This window comes from Pocillopora verrucosa, chromosome 2, assembly GCF_036669915.1.
Source record: "Pocillopora verrucosa isolate sample1 chromosome 2, ASM3666991v2, whole genome shotgun sequence".
Classification (NCBI taxonomy): Eukaryota; Metazoa; Cnidaria; class Anthozoa; order Scleractinia; family Pocilloporidae; genus Pocillopora; species Pocillopora verrucosa.
In genome coordinates, this window is record NC_089313.1 from 16,211,404 (window position 1) to 16,225,973 (window position 14,570).

The following is a 14,570-nucleotide window of genomic DNA, read 5'->3' on the forward strand; positions in this document are numbered from 1 at the left end:
TCTGCCATAGTTTTAACCTTTACACCCTAAGAGTGACCAGCATCTAATTTCTTTTTACAGTTATACTGCTGAATAATATCTCATTAAGATCACGAGAATGAAGAAAATGATCACCAACCTAAGAAGCTTTGATTGATGAAACAAATCTCCTGTCAGTACCAAAGGAAATGCAGGGGTGGATCCAGGGTAGTTTACCTGATTTCCGGAACTCACTCAAATTTTTTCCGACCTAGTTAAATGTTGATAAAAGTACTTTTGGAAAACACTCTAATTTCCCTTTGGAAACTACTGATACTTTTGTGGAAATCACTAAACGTCTTCCAGAAATAAACCATCTTCCTGTTTTACAGTTATTTATTAAAGAAAATACGTTTAGAATGACTAATTTCGTTATAATTGCGGTCATGAGGCGTTCGGGAGCGCTCCGGATCACGCGCTGGCCTTTCGAGCTTCGATTACACCTCGGAAACCGTCGGAAGCCGTCGGAAAATGTTCGTGGAGCCAATCTTTACGTAACCGGTGGGTGTAAGTCCTTGTTATTTGGTGACAATAACAGGCGGAACACAGTCAAAACCCCTCACGATTGGCTAGCAAAGATTTCGTCATCGGAACTCACTCAAAACACTCTTCTGATTGGCTAGTTGTGTTTGGAAACTACCTTGGAAACTACTGACAAAGTATAAAAAGGGCAGTTCCTCCCCCAGCGGGTCTCTTTCGTTGCTCCTACAATACAAGTTCTTTTGAACTTGCTCAGGGGTTAACGACGGAATTTACTGTTAAACGTTTAAAAAATACTAGTGTTATGACTCGCGGAGATCCTGTTTGTCGGAGGGAGGATTGTTCTCCCTTCGACATTGGCCTAGTTTTCGACGAGATCCACAACTACTCGCCGCATCAGAAGCTGGAGTTCGTCGAAAACGTGTGGAAACCAGGTGAGCTTTTTGATTTCCCCGTGTCAATGGAAAATGGAAAATCTCGTAAGTTTGTCTCGGGCTGGCTGAAAAGATTTCCATGGCTAGCTTACTCCAAATATTTCGATGGAGCATTTTGTTTAGCTTGTGTTTGTTTTGGAGTTCAGTGTGGGCGAAACGCTAATAAGTTAGACAAATTATTGAAGTCTCCTCTCACAAATTGGACTTCGGCCGCTTCTCGCTTAACCAAACACTCGCTAGGAAATTGTGAAATTCACAATTTTTCTATGACTGCTATGAATGATTTCAAGAGAATTACAGGCAGAGCTTTTGTTATGGGAGAGATTGTGGAAGGGGAGGGATAACAGAGGAGATATTATTCCTGACAGTTTGGAGGCTACACTGAAGGATATTGACAAAGATGCATATGTCAACATCTATTCCATGCTGAAAGTCCTGATCACAATTCCAATTTCATCTGCATCTTGTGAGAGATCCATATCTTCCCTTCGGAATCTTAAGAACTATTTGAGAAATACAATGACCCAGGACAGACTGAATGGATTGGCACTGATGCATGCCCACAGAGACATGGATTTTGACCTTGAACGTATAATAGATTTATTTGCTGAGTTACATCCTAGGAGAATGAGAATGGCAAACATTTTGTAATAATTTTTTGCACCAGCTGTTTCTAGAGTACTTGTGAGTTATGTTCTGTTTGGGTTATGGCCTTTAAGTCTCATAATCCTTAAACTGATGGAGAACAGTACAGAAGCTCAAACTGGTGCCTGTATAACTTTTTTCAACTCATTTCAAGGTTATTTTCTATTTTGTTTTACTTGTGATGATTTTCCATTGACATTGACATTGGGTTTTCATGTTAAGCTTAAATGGTTAACAAACATTTTCACTGAACTCAACCAGCTTCACAGCAATTCCCAAGGATGAAGGCTAGTATTATTTCAAATTATCATTTTACTTCAATTTGTATATCATTTTATGATTCTTATAATTTATGTTTTTCTAATAATTGTTTTATTTTTTGAATTCCAGCTCCCAACACAGGCTAACCATCCATAAAGCCCTTCTCTCTCTCTCAAATTCTTTTCTGTGTTGTGCTCCTATAAATGAAATGAATAAAAGCCAGCTCAGGAAATGTTGTTTTTAGTGTTGCTAAACATTTGGATTTATTGAGCCTGGGTTTCATTCATTTCATTCATTATAGGAGCACAACACAGAAGAAATTTGAGAGAGAGAAGGGCTTTATGGATGGTAAGCCTGTGGTCCCAAGGATGAAAAAGGCAAGTAGATTTTTATTATCAATCTTTAAACTATATCATCAATTGTGCTTGTTTTTCTTTTGTTATCAAAAACACTAACACTTGGTTCGTTTTTTTTTCTCCACATCTTGATTTTCCTGACTGGGAGGTGATGTTTTCCAGTGTGAAAAGTCTTGGTGATGACTTGGCCTTCCTGAAAACACTATATACACTGGTTTGCACAGTAGCTAAAGGTGGAATATTTGTAGATCAGAGTGTTTCCTGTAGTACTTTCAAGAAAAATAAATGTTTTTTGCCTTTTTGATTACATGCTTTTTTAGTCTTTTGGGGGCAATTAAATTTTCTAAAAATGCATGAAATGGCCTTTAGAGAGCTCCAAATTTCAAATTTTCTCGGGGGGGGGGGTATGCCCCCGAACCCCCCTAGCAGGAGTGGGTCCTCGGGTGGAAACTACTCACTCAAAATCCTGGATCCACCCCTGAAATGTATGGAGAAAAGTAAGGAGAATATAGATACTGATGTTAGGGTGTAAAGGGTTCGCAACCTATTTTGACTATTTCTATTTTTGGTCATTGGAATTCAAATAAGGCTACCTTTTTTGTATTAATTTGTGTAAAATTTGAAAACTTTCCTAACGAAAGGTAAAATGATATAGGAGACGGATTTGGTAAAACAATTTAAAGCCTTTCATTTTCTCTTAGCTATGGTATTTATGGAATTCCCTTTTTCCCGTAGTATCTTATTCTCCAACAAATTTCGTTTTCTGGCAAAAAATTGATGTTCTGTCCTAAAAGTATCATGTCTGGCACTTTTGAGTTTATATTCTAAATACATAGTTAATTCAGAATGTCATACAACCGACTCTGTGAGATATGGTAGAAGTTCGTCCAATCTCCCTTTTCCGTTATACCATCAGTGAGTTATTCTGCACGGTTACCACATCATTATCCTCTGGTGCGAGCTTTTTCAGACGGATAATCAGTCCATGATCTTGATACTCTTTTCCCACTGCAGGTCACCAACGGCATGCTGCACAGTACCCAGATTGTCGTGACTAAGTGCCACATCGAATAAAGGGGGTACGTTTCTATAGAAATTGTGGTGCTGCGTCGGTGGGAGAGTATAGCAGGTAATTTAGTGATAACAACTGAGTTGAAACGTTAATTGGCCACCGTAAGGAGTGAAAAGGCTGACAAAGGGCTGTCCTTTGGGCTCGAAACGTCAGCCTTTGCACTCTTTACGGTGGCAAATTAACGTTTTTAACTCAGTTGATAACACTTAATTACCTGCTCTATGCCACATCGACATGTTCAAGTCCGAGAATTTTCAGACGAATGGCAAGTGCACGATCATGACATTCTTTCGCCCGCTGTAGGTCCCCAAGACCATGATGCACAGCACTCAGATTATTGTAACTATTTGCCACATTTATATGTTTAGGTCCGAGCTTTTTCAGACGAATGGTAAGTGCACGATGATGATATTCTTTTGCCTGCATCAGGTTCCCGAGACCATGATACACAACACCCAGATTATTATAACTGTTTGCTACATCGATATGTTCAGGTCCGAGCTTTTTCAGACGAATGGTAAGTGCACGATCATGAAATTCTTTTGCCTGCTGCAGATCGCCAAGATCATGATGTACAGCGCCCAGATTATTGTAACTATATGCCACGATGACATGTTCAGGTACGAGCTTTTTCAGTCGAATGGTAAGTGCACGATCATGACATTCTTTTGCCTGCTGCAGGTCACCAATGGCATAGTGCACAGTACCCAGATTATCGTAACTGTAGGCCACATCGACATGTTCAGGTCCGAGCTTTTTGAGTCGAATGGCAAGTGCACGATCATGGCATTCTTTTGCATGCCGCAGGTCACCAAGACCATAATGCACAGTACCCAGATTATTGTAACTATATGCCACATTGATATGTTCAGGTCCGAGCCTTTTTAGACGAATAGAAAGAGAACGATCATGACATTCTTTTGCCTGCTGTAGGTCACCAAGATCATGATGCACAGCACCCAGATTATTGTAACTATATGCCACACTGACATGTTCAGGTCCGAGGTTTCTCAGACGAATGGCAAGTGCACGATCATGACATACTTTCGCCTGCTGCAGGTCACCAAGATCATGATGCACAGCGCCCAGATTATTGTAACTATATGCCACATTGACATGTTCAGGTTCGAGCTTTTTCAGATTAATGGTAAGTGCACGATCATAACATTCTTTTGCCTGCAGTAGTTCACCAAGGGCATTGTGCACAGTACCCAGATTATCGTAACTATTTGCCACATTGACATGTTCAGGTCCGAGCGTTTTCAGACGAATGGCAAGTGCACGATCATGACATTCTTTTGCCTGCGGCAGGTCACCAAGGGCATAGTGCACAGTACCCAGATTATCGTAACTATACGCCACATCGACGTGTTCAGGTCCGAGCTTTTTCAGACGAATGGTCAGTGCAAGATCATGACATTCTTTTGCTTGCTGCAGATCCCCAGTACCATGATGCACAACACCCAGATTATTGTAACTATTTGCCACATCGACATGTTCAGGTCCGAGCTTTTTCAGTCGAATGGCAAGAGCACGATCATGACATTCTTTTGCCTGCAGTAGGTCACCAAGATCATGATGCACAGCACCCAGATTATTGTAGCTATATGCCACATTGACATGTTCGGGTACAAGCTTTCTCAGACGAATGGTAAGTGCACGATCATGACATTCTTTTGCTTGCAACAGGTCACCAAGGGCGTAGTGTACAGTACCCAGATTGTTGTAACTGTATGCCACATCGACATGTTCAGGTCCGAGCCTTTTAAGACGAATGGTCAGTGCACGATCGTGACTTTTTTTTGCCTGCTGCAGGTCGCCAAGGTCATGATGCACAGCACCCAGATTATCGTAACCATATGCCACTTCGATATGTTCAGGTCCGAGCTTTTTCAGACAAGTGGTAAGTGCACGATCATGACATTCTTTCGCCTGCTGCAGGTGACCAAGGGCATGGTGCGCAGTACCTATGTAACCATATGCGTTTACAATGTCTTCGTCACCAAACACGTCGTCACATTGAGTTAGTCTCAACGTTGCGTTGAAGTACCTTAATGCTGATCGGAATTCACAGTGTTTTTGGCAGGTGTGACCAAGAGTTTGGAAATAGTTCCGGTAGTCATAAGGAGTGGATGATCCGGCTTTTATAGCGTCAGTTATACCCTCTTCTGAAAAGAGACCATCGATTATCTCGCTCAATGTGACTAAATGAGGAACAATGTTCTTGCTTCTGATAAGAGCATGTGAGTCATCCTCAACCAGGGCATGACCTATAACTTGGTAGAATGACAGTATAGCCCCATCAACGGCTTCAAGCACTTTGTTTTCGGCAAAATTTTTCATGACAGCATTAATGACGTCATGGACAATCTGGTGCACTCGCATGTAGACGCCGCTGTCATCCTCTTCAAATAACAGCAAAGAGCATTTGCAGATTCTCGTAGCAAGTATATCAGGATCTTTAAGCTCTTCATTCATTTTGTTAAGATAATTTACAACAATGTCTAGACTCAAAGGATGTGGTGCACAGACAGAAAGAAAATGAAAAGTGTGCTCTAAAACTTTATCCGTTGTGATCGTCTTCTTAACAGCAAGTGTTGTGGCTGCAGTCATGGACTTTTTGTAACTTGGGTTACTTCCAGAGAGCATGGCTTCTGTTGTACTTCTCTTCCCTTGGTCCAATTTCTTTAGAAAGTCATCCCAGCCAAAATTGGGAGTTAATTTGTTCTTTCTTACTTCTCTCACATAGGTGGCAGCGCTTGCCAGGGCAAGTGGTTGGTAGTCTAATACACGAGCAACCTCTTTTTCCATTTCTGGGTCATTAAAACCAGAAAGCATTTCCAACAGAGAGCCGGCTTCATGAGGCTCCATACCTTTGCTGACTGGGATGTGTTGAATAAATGAGCCCGACGGCGGGATAGACGCGATGTCCTGTGTTGTTATCAACAACTGGCCCTTTGCGCATTGCCCATTTCCTGGATCAGGTAAATTACCATCCAGATGAGACATGTTGGTGACGTTATCAACTATCAGTAGCCACGATGAGTACAGCTCGATTTTCGTGCTGATCAGTGTCCTTAGACTTCTGATCTTCTCATCAATACTCAAATCTTTGGAGATAAGTGTGTTAGTAACAGCGTATTCTGGGCACTTCAGATGTCGAGCGAAAGTGGCGTACGATTCCATAAGTGTTTTAGAGTTTTCAGCATTTAGTGTCATTACAAACGATGTACTTCCTTTGACCTCGTCAAAGAAATTGTTGGCTACAAGTGAGGCAATCTGCGATTTACCACTTCCAGGGTTTCCAGATAAGTACAAGTAACTTAATCCCGTGGAATTTTTCAGCGCTTTTAACTGTTCAATTATCTTAGATACATCGGAATCTCGATTTGCGACATTATGAGAAGGCTTAGGAGGAAGAATGCAAAATGAAAAAGCCTCGCTGTTTAACTGTTCTTCAAGGGCTTTCCTTTGTTGTTCTTTTTCCTGAAGTTCCTTTCCTTTTTCCTGCAATTTCTTGTTGTTTTCCTGAATTGCTTTCTCTTTTTCTTGAAGATTTTTGTCTTTCTCCCGAACTTCTTTCTCTTTTTCCTGAACTTCTCTTTCTTTTTCCTGAACTTCCTGCTTGAGGTCGTCCACCTTCTTCAAAACATGTATCAACTGCTCTGTGGGAAAACACGTTTGGGTTTTTACGTCTTGAATTTTCACAGTAGAAAGACCGAGAGCTAAAAATGCATTTTCCACTTTGCCAATCGCATTTTGAAACTCTACGTCTGAGAGGCGACCTCGTGCGATATGAGCGAACTCTTCGTTCCGAAACAGCCTGAGTTTATCCACATTTGACCAGGCGACTGGATTGAGACTATGGATGCAATCGGAAAAAAGAATGGCATAAAACAGCATGGTGCAATCCCAGTCAGCTCTATTGCCTTTAGTCATGGTTGTTAATAGACGTGCATGCTTCTTTTGATTCCGTAGCGATTCGCCATTCCAGAAATCCAGTCCATTTTTGGGATCATCTTTCCATTCTCCTAGCGTGGCCTTGTATCGACTATCCCATTCTTGTTTGAAGATTTCTCGCAGTCCCTCGGTCAAGATGTCAGTGGTAACGTAACAAATCCTGAAGTAGTTTAGTTGATCTTCACTGTATTTCACTGAAGAGGCCATACTCACTTCGAACGATTTCTCAGTTAAGTTCGGTAACTGTCCTTTGAGGAAAGAAAACGAAATTTTAAACATTTCTGAGCAGAGAAATTGCTCAGAAGCCCTTTGAATTGTTTTGTCTTAAACTGTGCTAAAAATTTAAGTACTCTTGCTTTTTATAGAATGAGAGTCAGTGTTACAGTTAAACTTACAGCAGTGATGCTCTCTCCAAATATATGGCTTAAGTCCGCACAACTAGAGTTACCGAGTTATACCATATCACGAGTCAAGTTCGAGTCAACTTGGCTTTTTCCCTTTCAGGATTTAAGGTTTCAATTTTCTTTGTCGAAATGATGTACCAGGGGTACAAGAACACATATTTTTAAGCTTTTTCGCAGCCGTTTGCGAGGGTTAATCCTGCCCTGGTTCATAGCTGCAATCAGAGAAGGAAAAATTTCCAGGCATCTTCGAGTTGTCCCCAATGATTCCACCCCTTTTAACTACACACACCTTAGGCACAAGTCCCACTTCAACGACAAACTGTCTTAACTGACTTAGAGTACGAAAAAGAATCTCAATATTTCTCACACTCCACCGCCATTTTGTTGCATTTACAGGGCTCCCACTGAAAAACAGCACTACAAATTAACTGATTCTCTCCCACCCAGGCCGAAATTGTGAAGAACAGATATAATTTTCCCCTGAGACGTTTGTTTCACCAGAATGATCTTGTCCTACTCTTCATGTTTTACTCATGAAATACAGGCTTCACTTTTCAAGATTTTCGAAGCATCACAAAGTTGTCAAGACGTCGTTACGCCAAGCGAGAAATATATAAGGCATGATATATTCTGTGTTGCATCAGTGCCTGGAAAAAGACATTGAAAATAACGCGAGTCCATTTTCTTCGTAGTGAGCATCAGTTGTGGCTCTCACTAGTGTTTTAATATGTCTTGATGGACAATAACAGCCTTTGAAACGTTTCGTAAACTTCGCGACAATTCTGTAGCATGGTAACACCACTGAAGTAACAATTGATGATGCGGGAATTCAGACAAATTTGACCCGAGTAAACAACCAACTGAATGCACGGCTTTGATTTTTGTTTGTTTTGTTTAGCTCTTCTTTTTTAAAAGCTACATTAATCATGTATTTTCTATCGCTATGATTTTATTAAAAGGGAAAAAAGTTAAGTTGGCTCAAACTTGACTGGTGACCCGAACTTGACTTAGGCTCACAGTTGACTTGTTACACGGTATAACTCGGAGCTAACGCATACGTAAGCACATTTGACTGAGGGCACATCGCTGGATTTTGCAGAATTTGGGTCTATATTATTGTCTCACTCGAACTTGAGGTATGACAAGTTGTTTTTCGTGATTATGGGGAGATCAGATACACCTAACGACTGCCTCACCCACCCCTCCCCTTTCACCTTGAACCTTTGATTAAAAATTATCACTCTGAATAAAACGTTTGTTTCTTAACTTCTCATTAGGAGTTGTAAGGGTTCCTTTGCGAAAAAACAATTAAAGGCAAAGCAAAAGAAAACTTAACAATGGATGGGCTGATATGTAATTGTAAGTAGCGAGACTGTACAAGAGTGAGTTTGGAAAAAGCCCAGTCGGAAGGAAAGGGCTGTAGAGTAGAGTTCAGATCATGTCGAAGGACGGCCTAAGTTGTGATAAATCGTAATCATTTCAGTTGCAACCCGCAAACAACCTCAGCTAACTTATGCTCCTTTGGTTTGAAAAGTCTTTGTTTTATTTTGAAGGAAAAAATAATTTTACATTTACTGAATTTAGTGGAAACATCTTTCGATTCATTTCACGCCTTCAACTAAAGCACTTGTTTATGTTTCTCAAATGTGTCTGGTATCATATTACACAACGTTAGCTCTCTATTAATTAGTCCTTTGAGGAATACTCTATACTTTTATATCTCTCTATAGAGAGAACACTCTATACTTATGGCATGCGTTCATCGCTCACTGTGCTGCGACATTACACTTGCTTGCAGGTCGTCGACAAGGGCACATCCCTGTTTCTCGTTGAGCGATGACTTAAGTATCAAGAACACTCTCCCTGCTGCAGCAGGAGATGGTTGCATTAAGGGGACTTTTATCTTCGAACTATTTACCAGCGGTGGTTCCTAATATCGCTCTCAGGGGCTTACCTATTTTCTGCTTCGCGACCTTCTTCTTGTTTTGATATTTAAGCAAGGAGTGGGTAGAACCTATGCAAACTAACCGCTGACTGGCTAGGCGTTTTTCCAAGTAACAACTATAATGGAGAGACGGCATATATGTACAGAGCTTGGAGAATTGAAGTTTACTAAACGTCTTCAGAAGTACCAGAGTCAAAACACCCAAATCTAACAAAATTATGCTCCTGGCGACAAAAAATGTAGATGAAATTGGCGGAAAATGCTAAATGAAACAGCAATTTTCTTTTGAAATAAGTGTAAAAATAAAAATGCTCATTAAGCCAAGTTATACCGATCAAAATGCATTTTCGTGAAGGGCCTACCCAGTACCCGACATATTCAGTGGCTGCTCGCTGACTATGCCATAGTGGAGGCGGTGTTGGGATAACTAAGCGCAATCGCGCAAATACGTAACTGTAATTTGAAGTCAGCTAAAAAATCCTTTTAAGTCCCGCATACGATGTGTTAAAATCCTCTGAATTTCCCGAAAGAGACTATCTAGCTTCAATATCATACTGATATGATCTAACTTTGCGAGTATCAGTTCCGGCATAAAGTTTAAAGGGGAGAAGTTCAAGCATGCCTCTGCCGTTCCGTGTACGTTTTACTAGTGGTTGCGATAAGCACAAAAAGTGTTGGAGCAGTTAAGCGCATTGAACTGTTAATTTATGGCACGGGTTTCACAAGTGGAAATGCACGGACATGGTTGACTTAAGAAGATAAACGCTCGTTTTATATCAGTAGATAAGTAGATAAATAACATTGTTTGTTGACTTTATTATTTTTGTAATGCAATATGGAGGGTTTTACGTCGCTTTGACGAGGATAAAGACATAATGTCAACAATAACGAAAAAAATAGACTCAACCGGAAGTATTAGGCAAAAAATATACATGTTAATCAAATTTACATAATAGAATCCGCCCTCGGATGAATTTCGGGTTCGAGAATGTTCCAATCGGATGAATGTTGTACAATTTAGTAAACTTATGAGTAAAAAAACCTTAATTCAAAATTCAAACCGGCATTGTTGGTTTCCATCATCTATCTCTGGATCTCTTATCTCTGCGTCTTTCGTAAAACAGGAAATACATCCGATAACCAAACGTGACTGAATTCAAACATCAAGTATTCGCTATAAATATAACAATGACGAAGGAAGCTAAGAACGGCAACAGCCGCGGGTAGAGAGCCCCTCCGAATTCCTCTCTTCCTCGCCTCGGCTCATGGCTAAATCTTTGCTAATGTGGTCTTACTCTCTCAGTGAAATAAATAAGAAAGGCGAATCTGGGGGGAACTGCAATGCACAACGGCTCACAATGCTTTTGGGACACAAAAAGCCTCTACTAGACTGGCACTTGATAGAACAAACTTAATTTCCGCAGCAATGAGAGCTGCTAAAACACATTTGCCAGTATGTGCCAGAAGAATCTTATGGCAACGCTAATCGATAGAACTTAGAGGGAATTTACTTAAAGTTACTTATTTCAAACACCAAGTAACACAGAACATCAATGACTAAGCATCATGCCACTTTTAAGTCCTATTACTGTAACTTAATCGCTTCCGCAAAGTTTGCCTAATGATGTATAAACAATTGTAAAATGTTATTTCAGTAATATACGTGAATCAATGATATTTATCGTACCTACTGTGTCGAAATATTCCGGAGATGAACTGCAAAGCTGTAATACTATCACTACAGTAAAGAATAAAGATTCCTGTCACTAATCATCCAGAGTCGAAAATCGAAAGCGGAAGACGCTCAAGTCACATGACGTATGTCTATTGGAAGCCTATTCTAAATGTGCGTGGAACCGTTTATAATTAAAACTTACCAGAAGGAAAAACCATTGAAGCTTATGAAAGCTGGTTTTGAAAGTATGCGTGACATGAAAAGAAAATTAACGGCTCACGCAATTTCCTGTGGACACGTAAAGTTCTGTTGCGTGACAATGTCAAGCATTCTTCGAGCCAAAACGTTGAAACAACGAGCCTCAGCGCGAGACGAAAGCAAAGAGGTGAAAAGACATGGGCGAAAGAATGCTTAAAGCCTTATCGTAACCGTCCTTTGCTTGCCTGTTACAGGTCACCATATACCTTACCCAGATTATGGTTACTAACTCACATCAAGATTCTCAGGTCCGAGCCTTTTCCAATGAATGGCCATAGCACGGTCACGCGATTTCCTGTGGACACGCAAAGTTCTGTTTCGTGACAATGTCGAGCATTCTTCGGGCCAAAACGTTGAAACAACAACCCTAAGCGCGAGACAAAAGGGAAGAGTTGAAAATACATGGGTGAAAGAATGCTCAAAGCCTTATCGTAACCGTCCTTTGCTTGCCTGTTACAGGTCACCATGTACCGTACCCAGATTATGGTTACTAAACCCCACATCAAGATTCTCAGGTCCGGGCCTTTTCATACGAATGGCCACAGCACGGTCAAGACGCTCCTTTACCACATCCACATTCTCAGATTCGCGCTTTTTGAGACATAAGGCATTGTTCAATCATGACATTCTTCTACACGTTACAGGTCACAAGGTTATGGTACACAGTACCAAGATTATTGTAACTATTTGTCACGTCAACATGCTTAGACCCGAGCTTTTTCAGACGAATGGCCAGTGCACGTTCATGACTCGTTTGCCGCCTGCAGGTCGCCAAGGCCATAAAGAGTAGCCCCTAGATGATTGTAAGTGATTGCAAAAAGGAACATGCTCTGGTTCAAGCCTTTTTCAAGTACTTTAGCGCGAGTTATATCGCTCTTTTGCCGCCTTGAGGTCACCTCTAGCGTGAAATACACCACCAAGATTTACATAATTTGTTCCAATGTCCAAATGCTCAGGTCTGAGCTTTCAGAGAAATAGTCGTTGATTTGCAATTCTTTGTCTAATTTCTCGCGCAATATCAGGACTCGTATACTCTGCTCACCTCGAACTTAAGTTTCGACAATAGATCCAGTCAAGAATCTAAATCTCTTGATACCTTCGTCATCAACAAGAAGACTCGATCCGCACTTCTAAACGTTGTATATCGCTGTGACATCATTTTAGAAATAAAATTCTAATGAGAATACGATAAATCGCTAATTAATGCGATTTTTTCAACATTTTGGCGACTGGTCAATGAGGCTTATTGTTCTCGGCGACCCATAAATTGTGCGGAATTACATTCATTTGGAAAATTAATCACTTTAGGTTGGCGATTACAGATGCTGTAGCCATAACAACCGATATATACACCTTCGCTGTGTTCTACCTTTGTCATGCATCAACATATATACAACCCCACAGTATCTCTAGATGAGTTATGACGGAAGGAAGCCAAAAGTTTTTCCCATAAACAACTGATGTGATAAGAAAATAAAATAAATTGAAGTTCACACATTATCGACATTTGCTGAAGGAAGAAGAACTGAGAAACGACAGAGAACAATACAATGAAAGGTTGTGTTTGATTGTTTAACAGTTTCTGCAGTAACATAATATCATTGTATTTACAATAAAATTAGCCCTTGAAATCAACCTGTATTTAACAAGGTAAACCTAAATCACTTTTCAGAATTACAATTTTTTTTCAGCTGAGATTTCTGTTCAGTGGTCAATGACGTCAGGTTTCCAGCAGAAAAAAAAAAAGAAAAATTCGCAAAAATAACAACCTAAAAAAGTTTGGCTCAGACAGTTCCATTTTTAGAAGATTCTCATGAAATGATAATAATAATTATATTAAAAAACCGTTAGAGCACTCACAGAAACTTTGTCTAATTAGCGATTTGATACATAGAGAATAATACATGGGTGCGTTTAGATATGAAATTTCTCTTCGAGTGTTTAACCCTTTACTCCCTAACATCAGTATGCATATTCTCCATACCTCACCCTAGACATTTCTTAAGGTTCTGACAAGGAGAATTTGTTCAGTAATCAAGAGATTCTTTAGTTGGTGATCATCTCTTTTATTCTCATGACCTTAATGTTTGATTCAGGGGTCATGTTGTAAGGAGAAATTAGATGTTAGTCAGTCTTAGGGGTGGAACAGTTAAGTCGATAGCTCACAAGTGAGCGCAGCGAACGAGTGAGATGTCGAGTTGAACACGAGAAGAGAAATTTCATATCTACAAGCAGTCATGTATTATTCTGTTTATCATATAAACACAATAGCCCTCTATTGACAGGAAAAGTCGGCTTTATTTTAATAAAGTCGACTCTTCTTGTCAGTAAAGAAAAATAAACAAAAATAAAAGGTTAGACATTCCCCGAATAAAAATCGTAAAGTGAGTTAGTGCACTCAAGATGAAAACATATGCAAAACATGATGAATCTCAATATCCTGGACTTGTGGAAGTATATCTCCTAAAATAGCCCTTTTAATGAGGTACATGATTGATCTGCTTGCGCAACTCCTTACAATGATCTCTGTCAATAAAAACACTGCTTGCTTTCACTTCAACATCTTCAGTTTTTCCCGTAGTCACTCAGTGTTGGAAGAGATCTCAAATACTTCTTCTATCAGCCGATACAGTGCACGGTCTTGGCAAAGCTCTACGTTTGGCTTGCTTTTCCTACAGACAATTGTTACACTTTCAAAATTTATTTCCTGCCGCCTCATTTAACAAAGATGTAATAACACCGGTTTGTTTAGATTATGCTCCAGGCATCACAAATTTTCTGTAAGCAGACTTGATTAATTTTAGTCATGGAAAAAAGACCGCGAATGTCAATGCGATTTCAGTTAAGCAGAAAGTGTAAAAATTTCAAGCGCTGCGTGGTGGGTCACAAGATTTCACAATCGTCATAAATTCACGGTTACTGAGATCATTATTAAATTACTGAGGTTTTTGTGTTTCCCCTTGCATTTGCTGGATTGGTATAACTACTACTAATTAATTTTCAGGCAATAATCGGCTTTTTATCCTGCAGTGTGGAATAAGCTGTCATCATTCCTTGGCAAT

At 40.0% G+C, this 14,570-nt stretch overlaps 1 protein-coding gene across 1 annotated transcript; it reads right to left on the reverse strand.

The window, feature by feature from the left end:
- Positions 1-1,937: 1,937 nt before the first annotated feature.
- On the reverse strand, positions 1,938-11,426 carry LOC131780124 (uncharacterized). The gene is made up of 2 exons (XM_066162571.1): positions 11,263-11,426; positions 1,938-7,474 (listed from the first exon to the last, which is right to left on the reverse strand). Exon 2 carries the CDS (start codon positions 7,431-7,433, stop codon positions 3,486-3,488), a length of 3,948 nt encoding a protein of 1,315 aa, XP_066018668.1. The 5' UTR covers positions 7,434-7,474; positions 11,263-11,426; the 3' UTR covers positions 1,938-3,485.
- Positions 11,427-14,570: the final 3,144 nt, after the last annotated feature.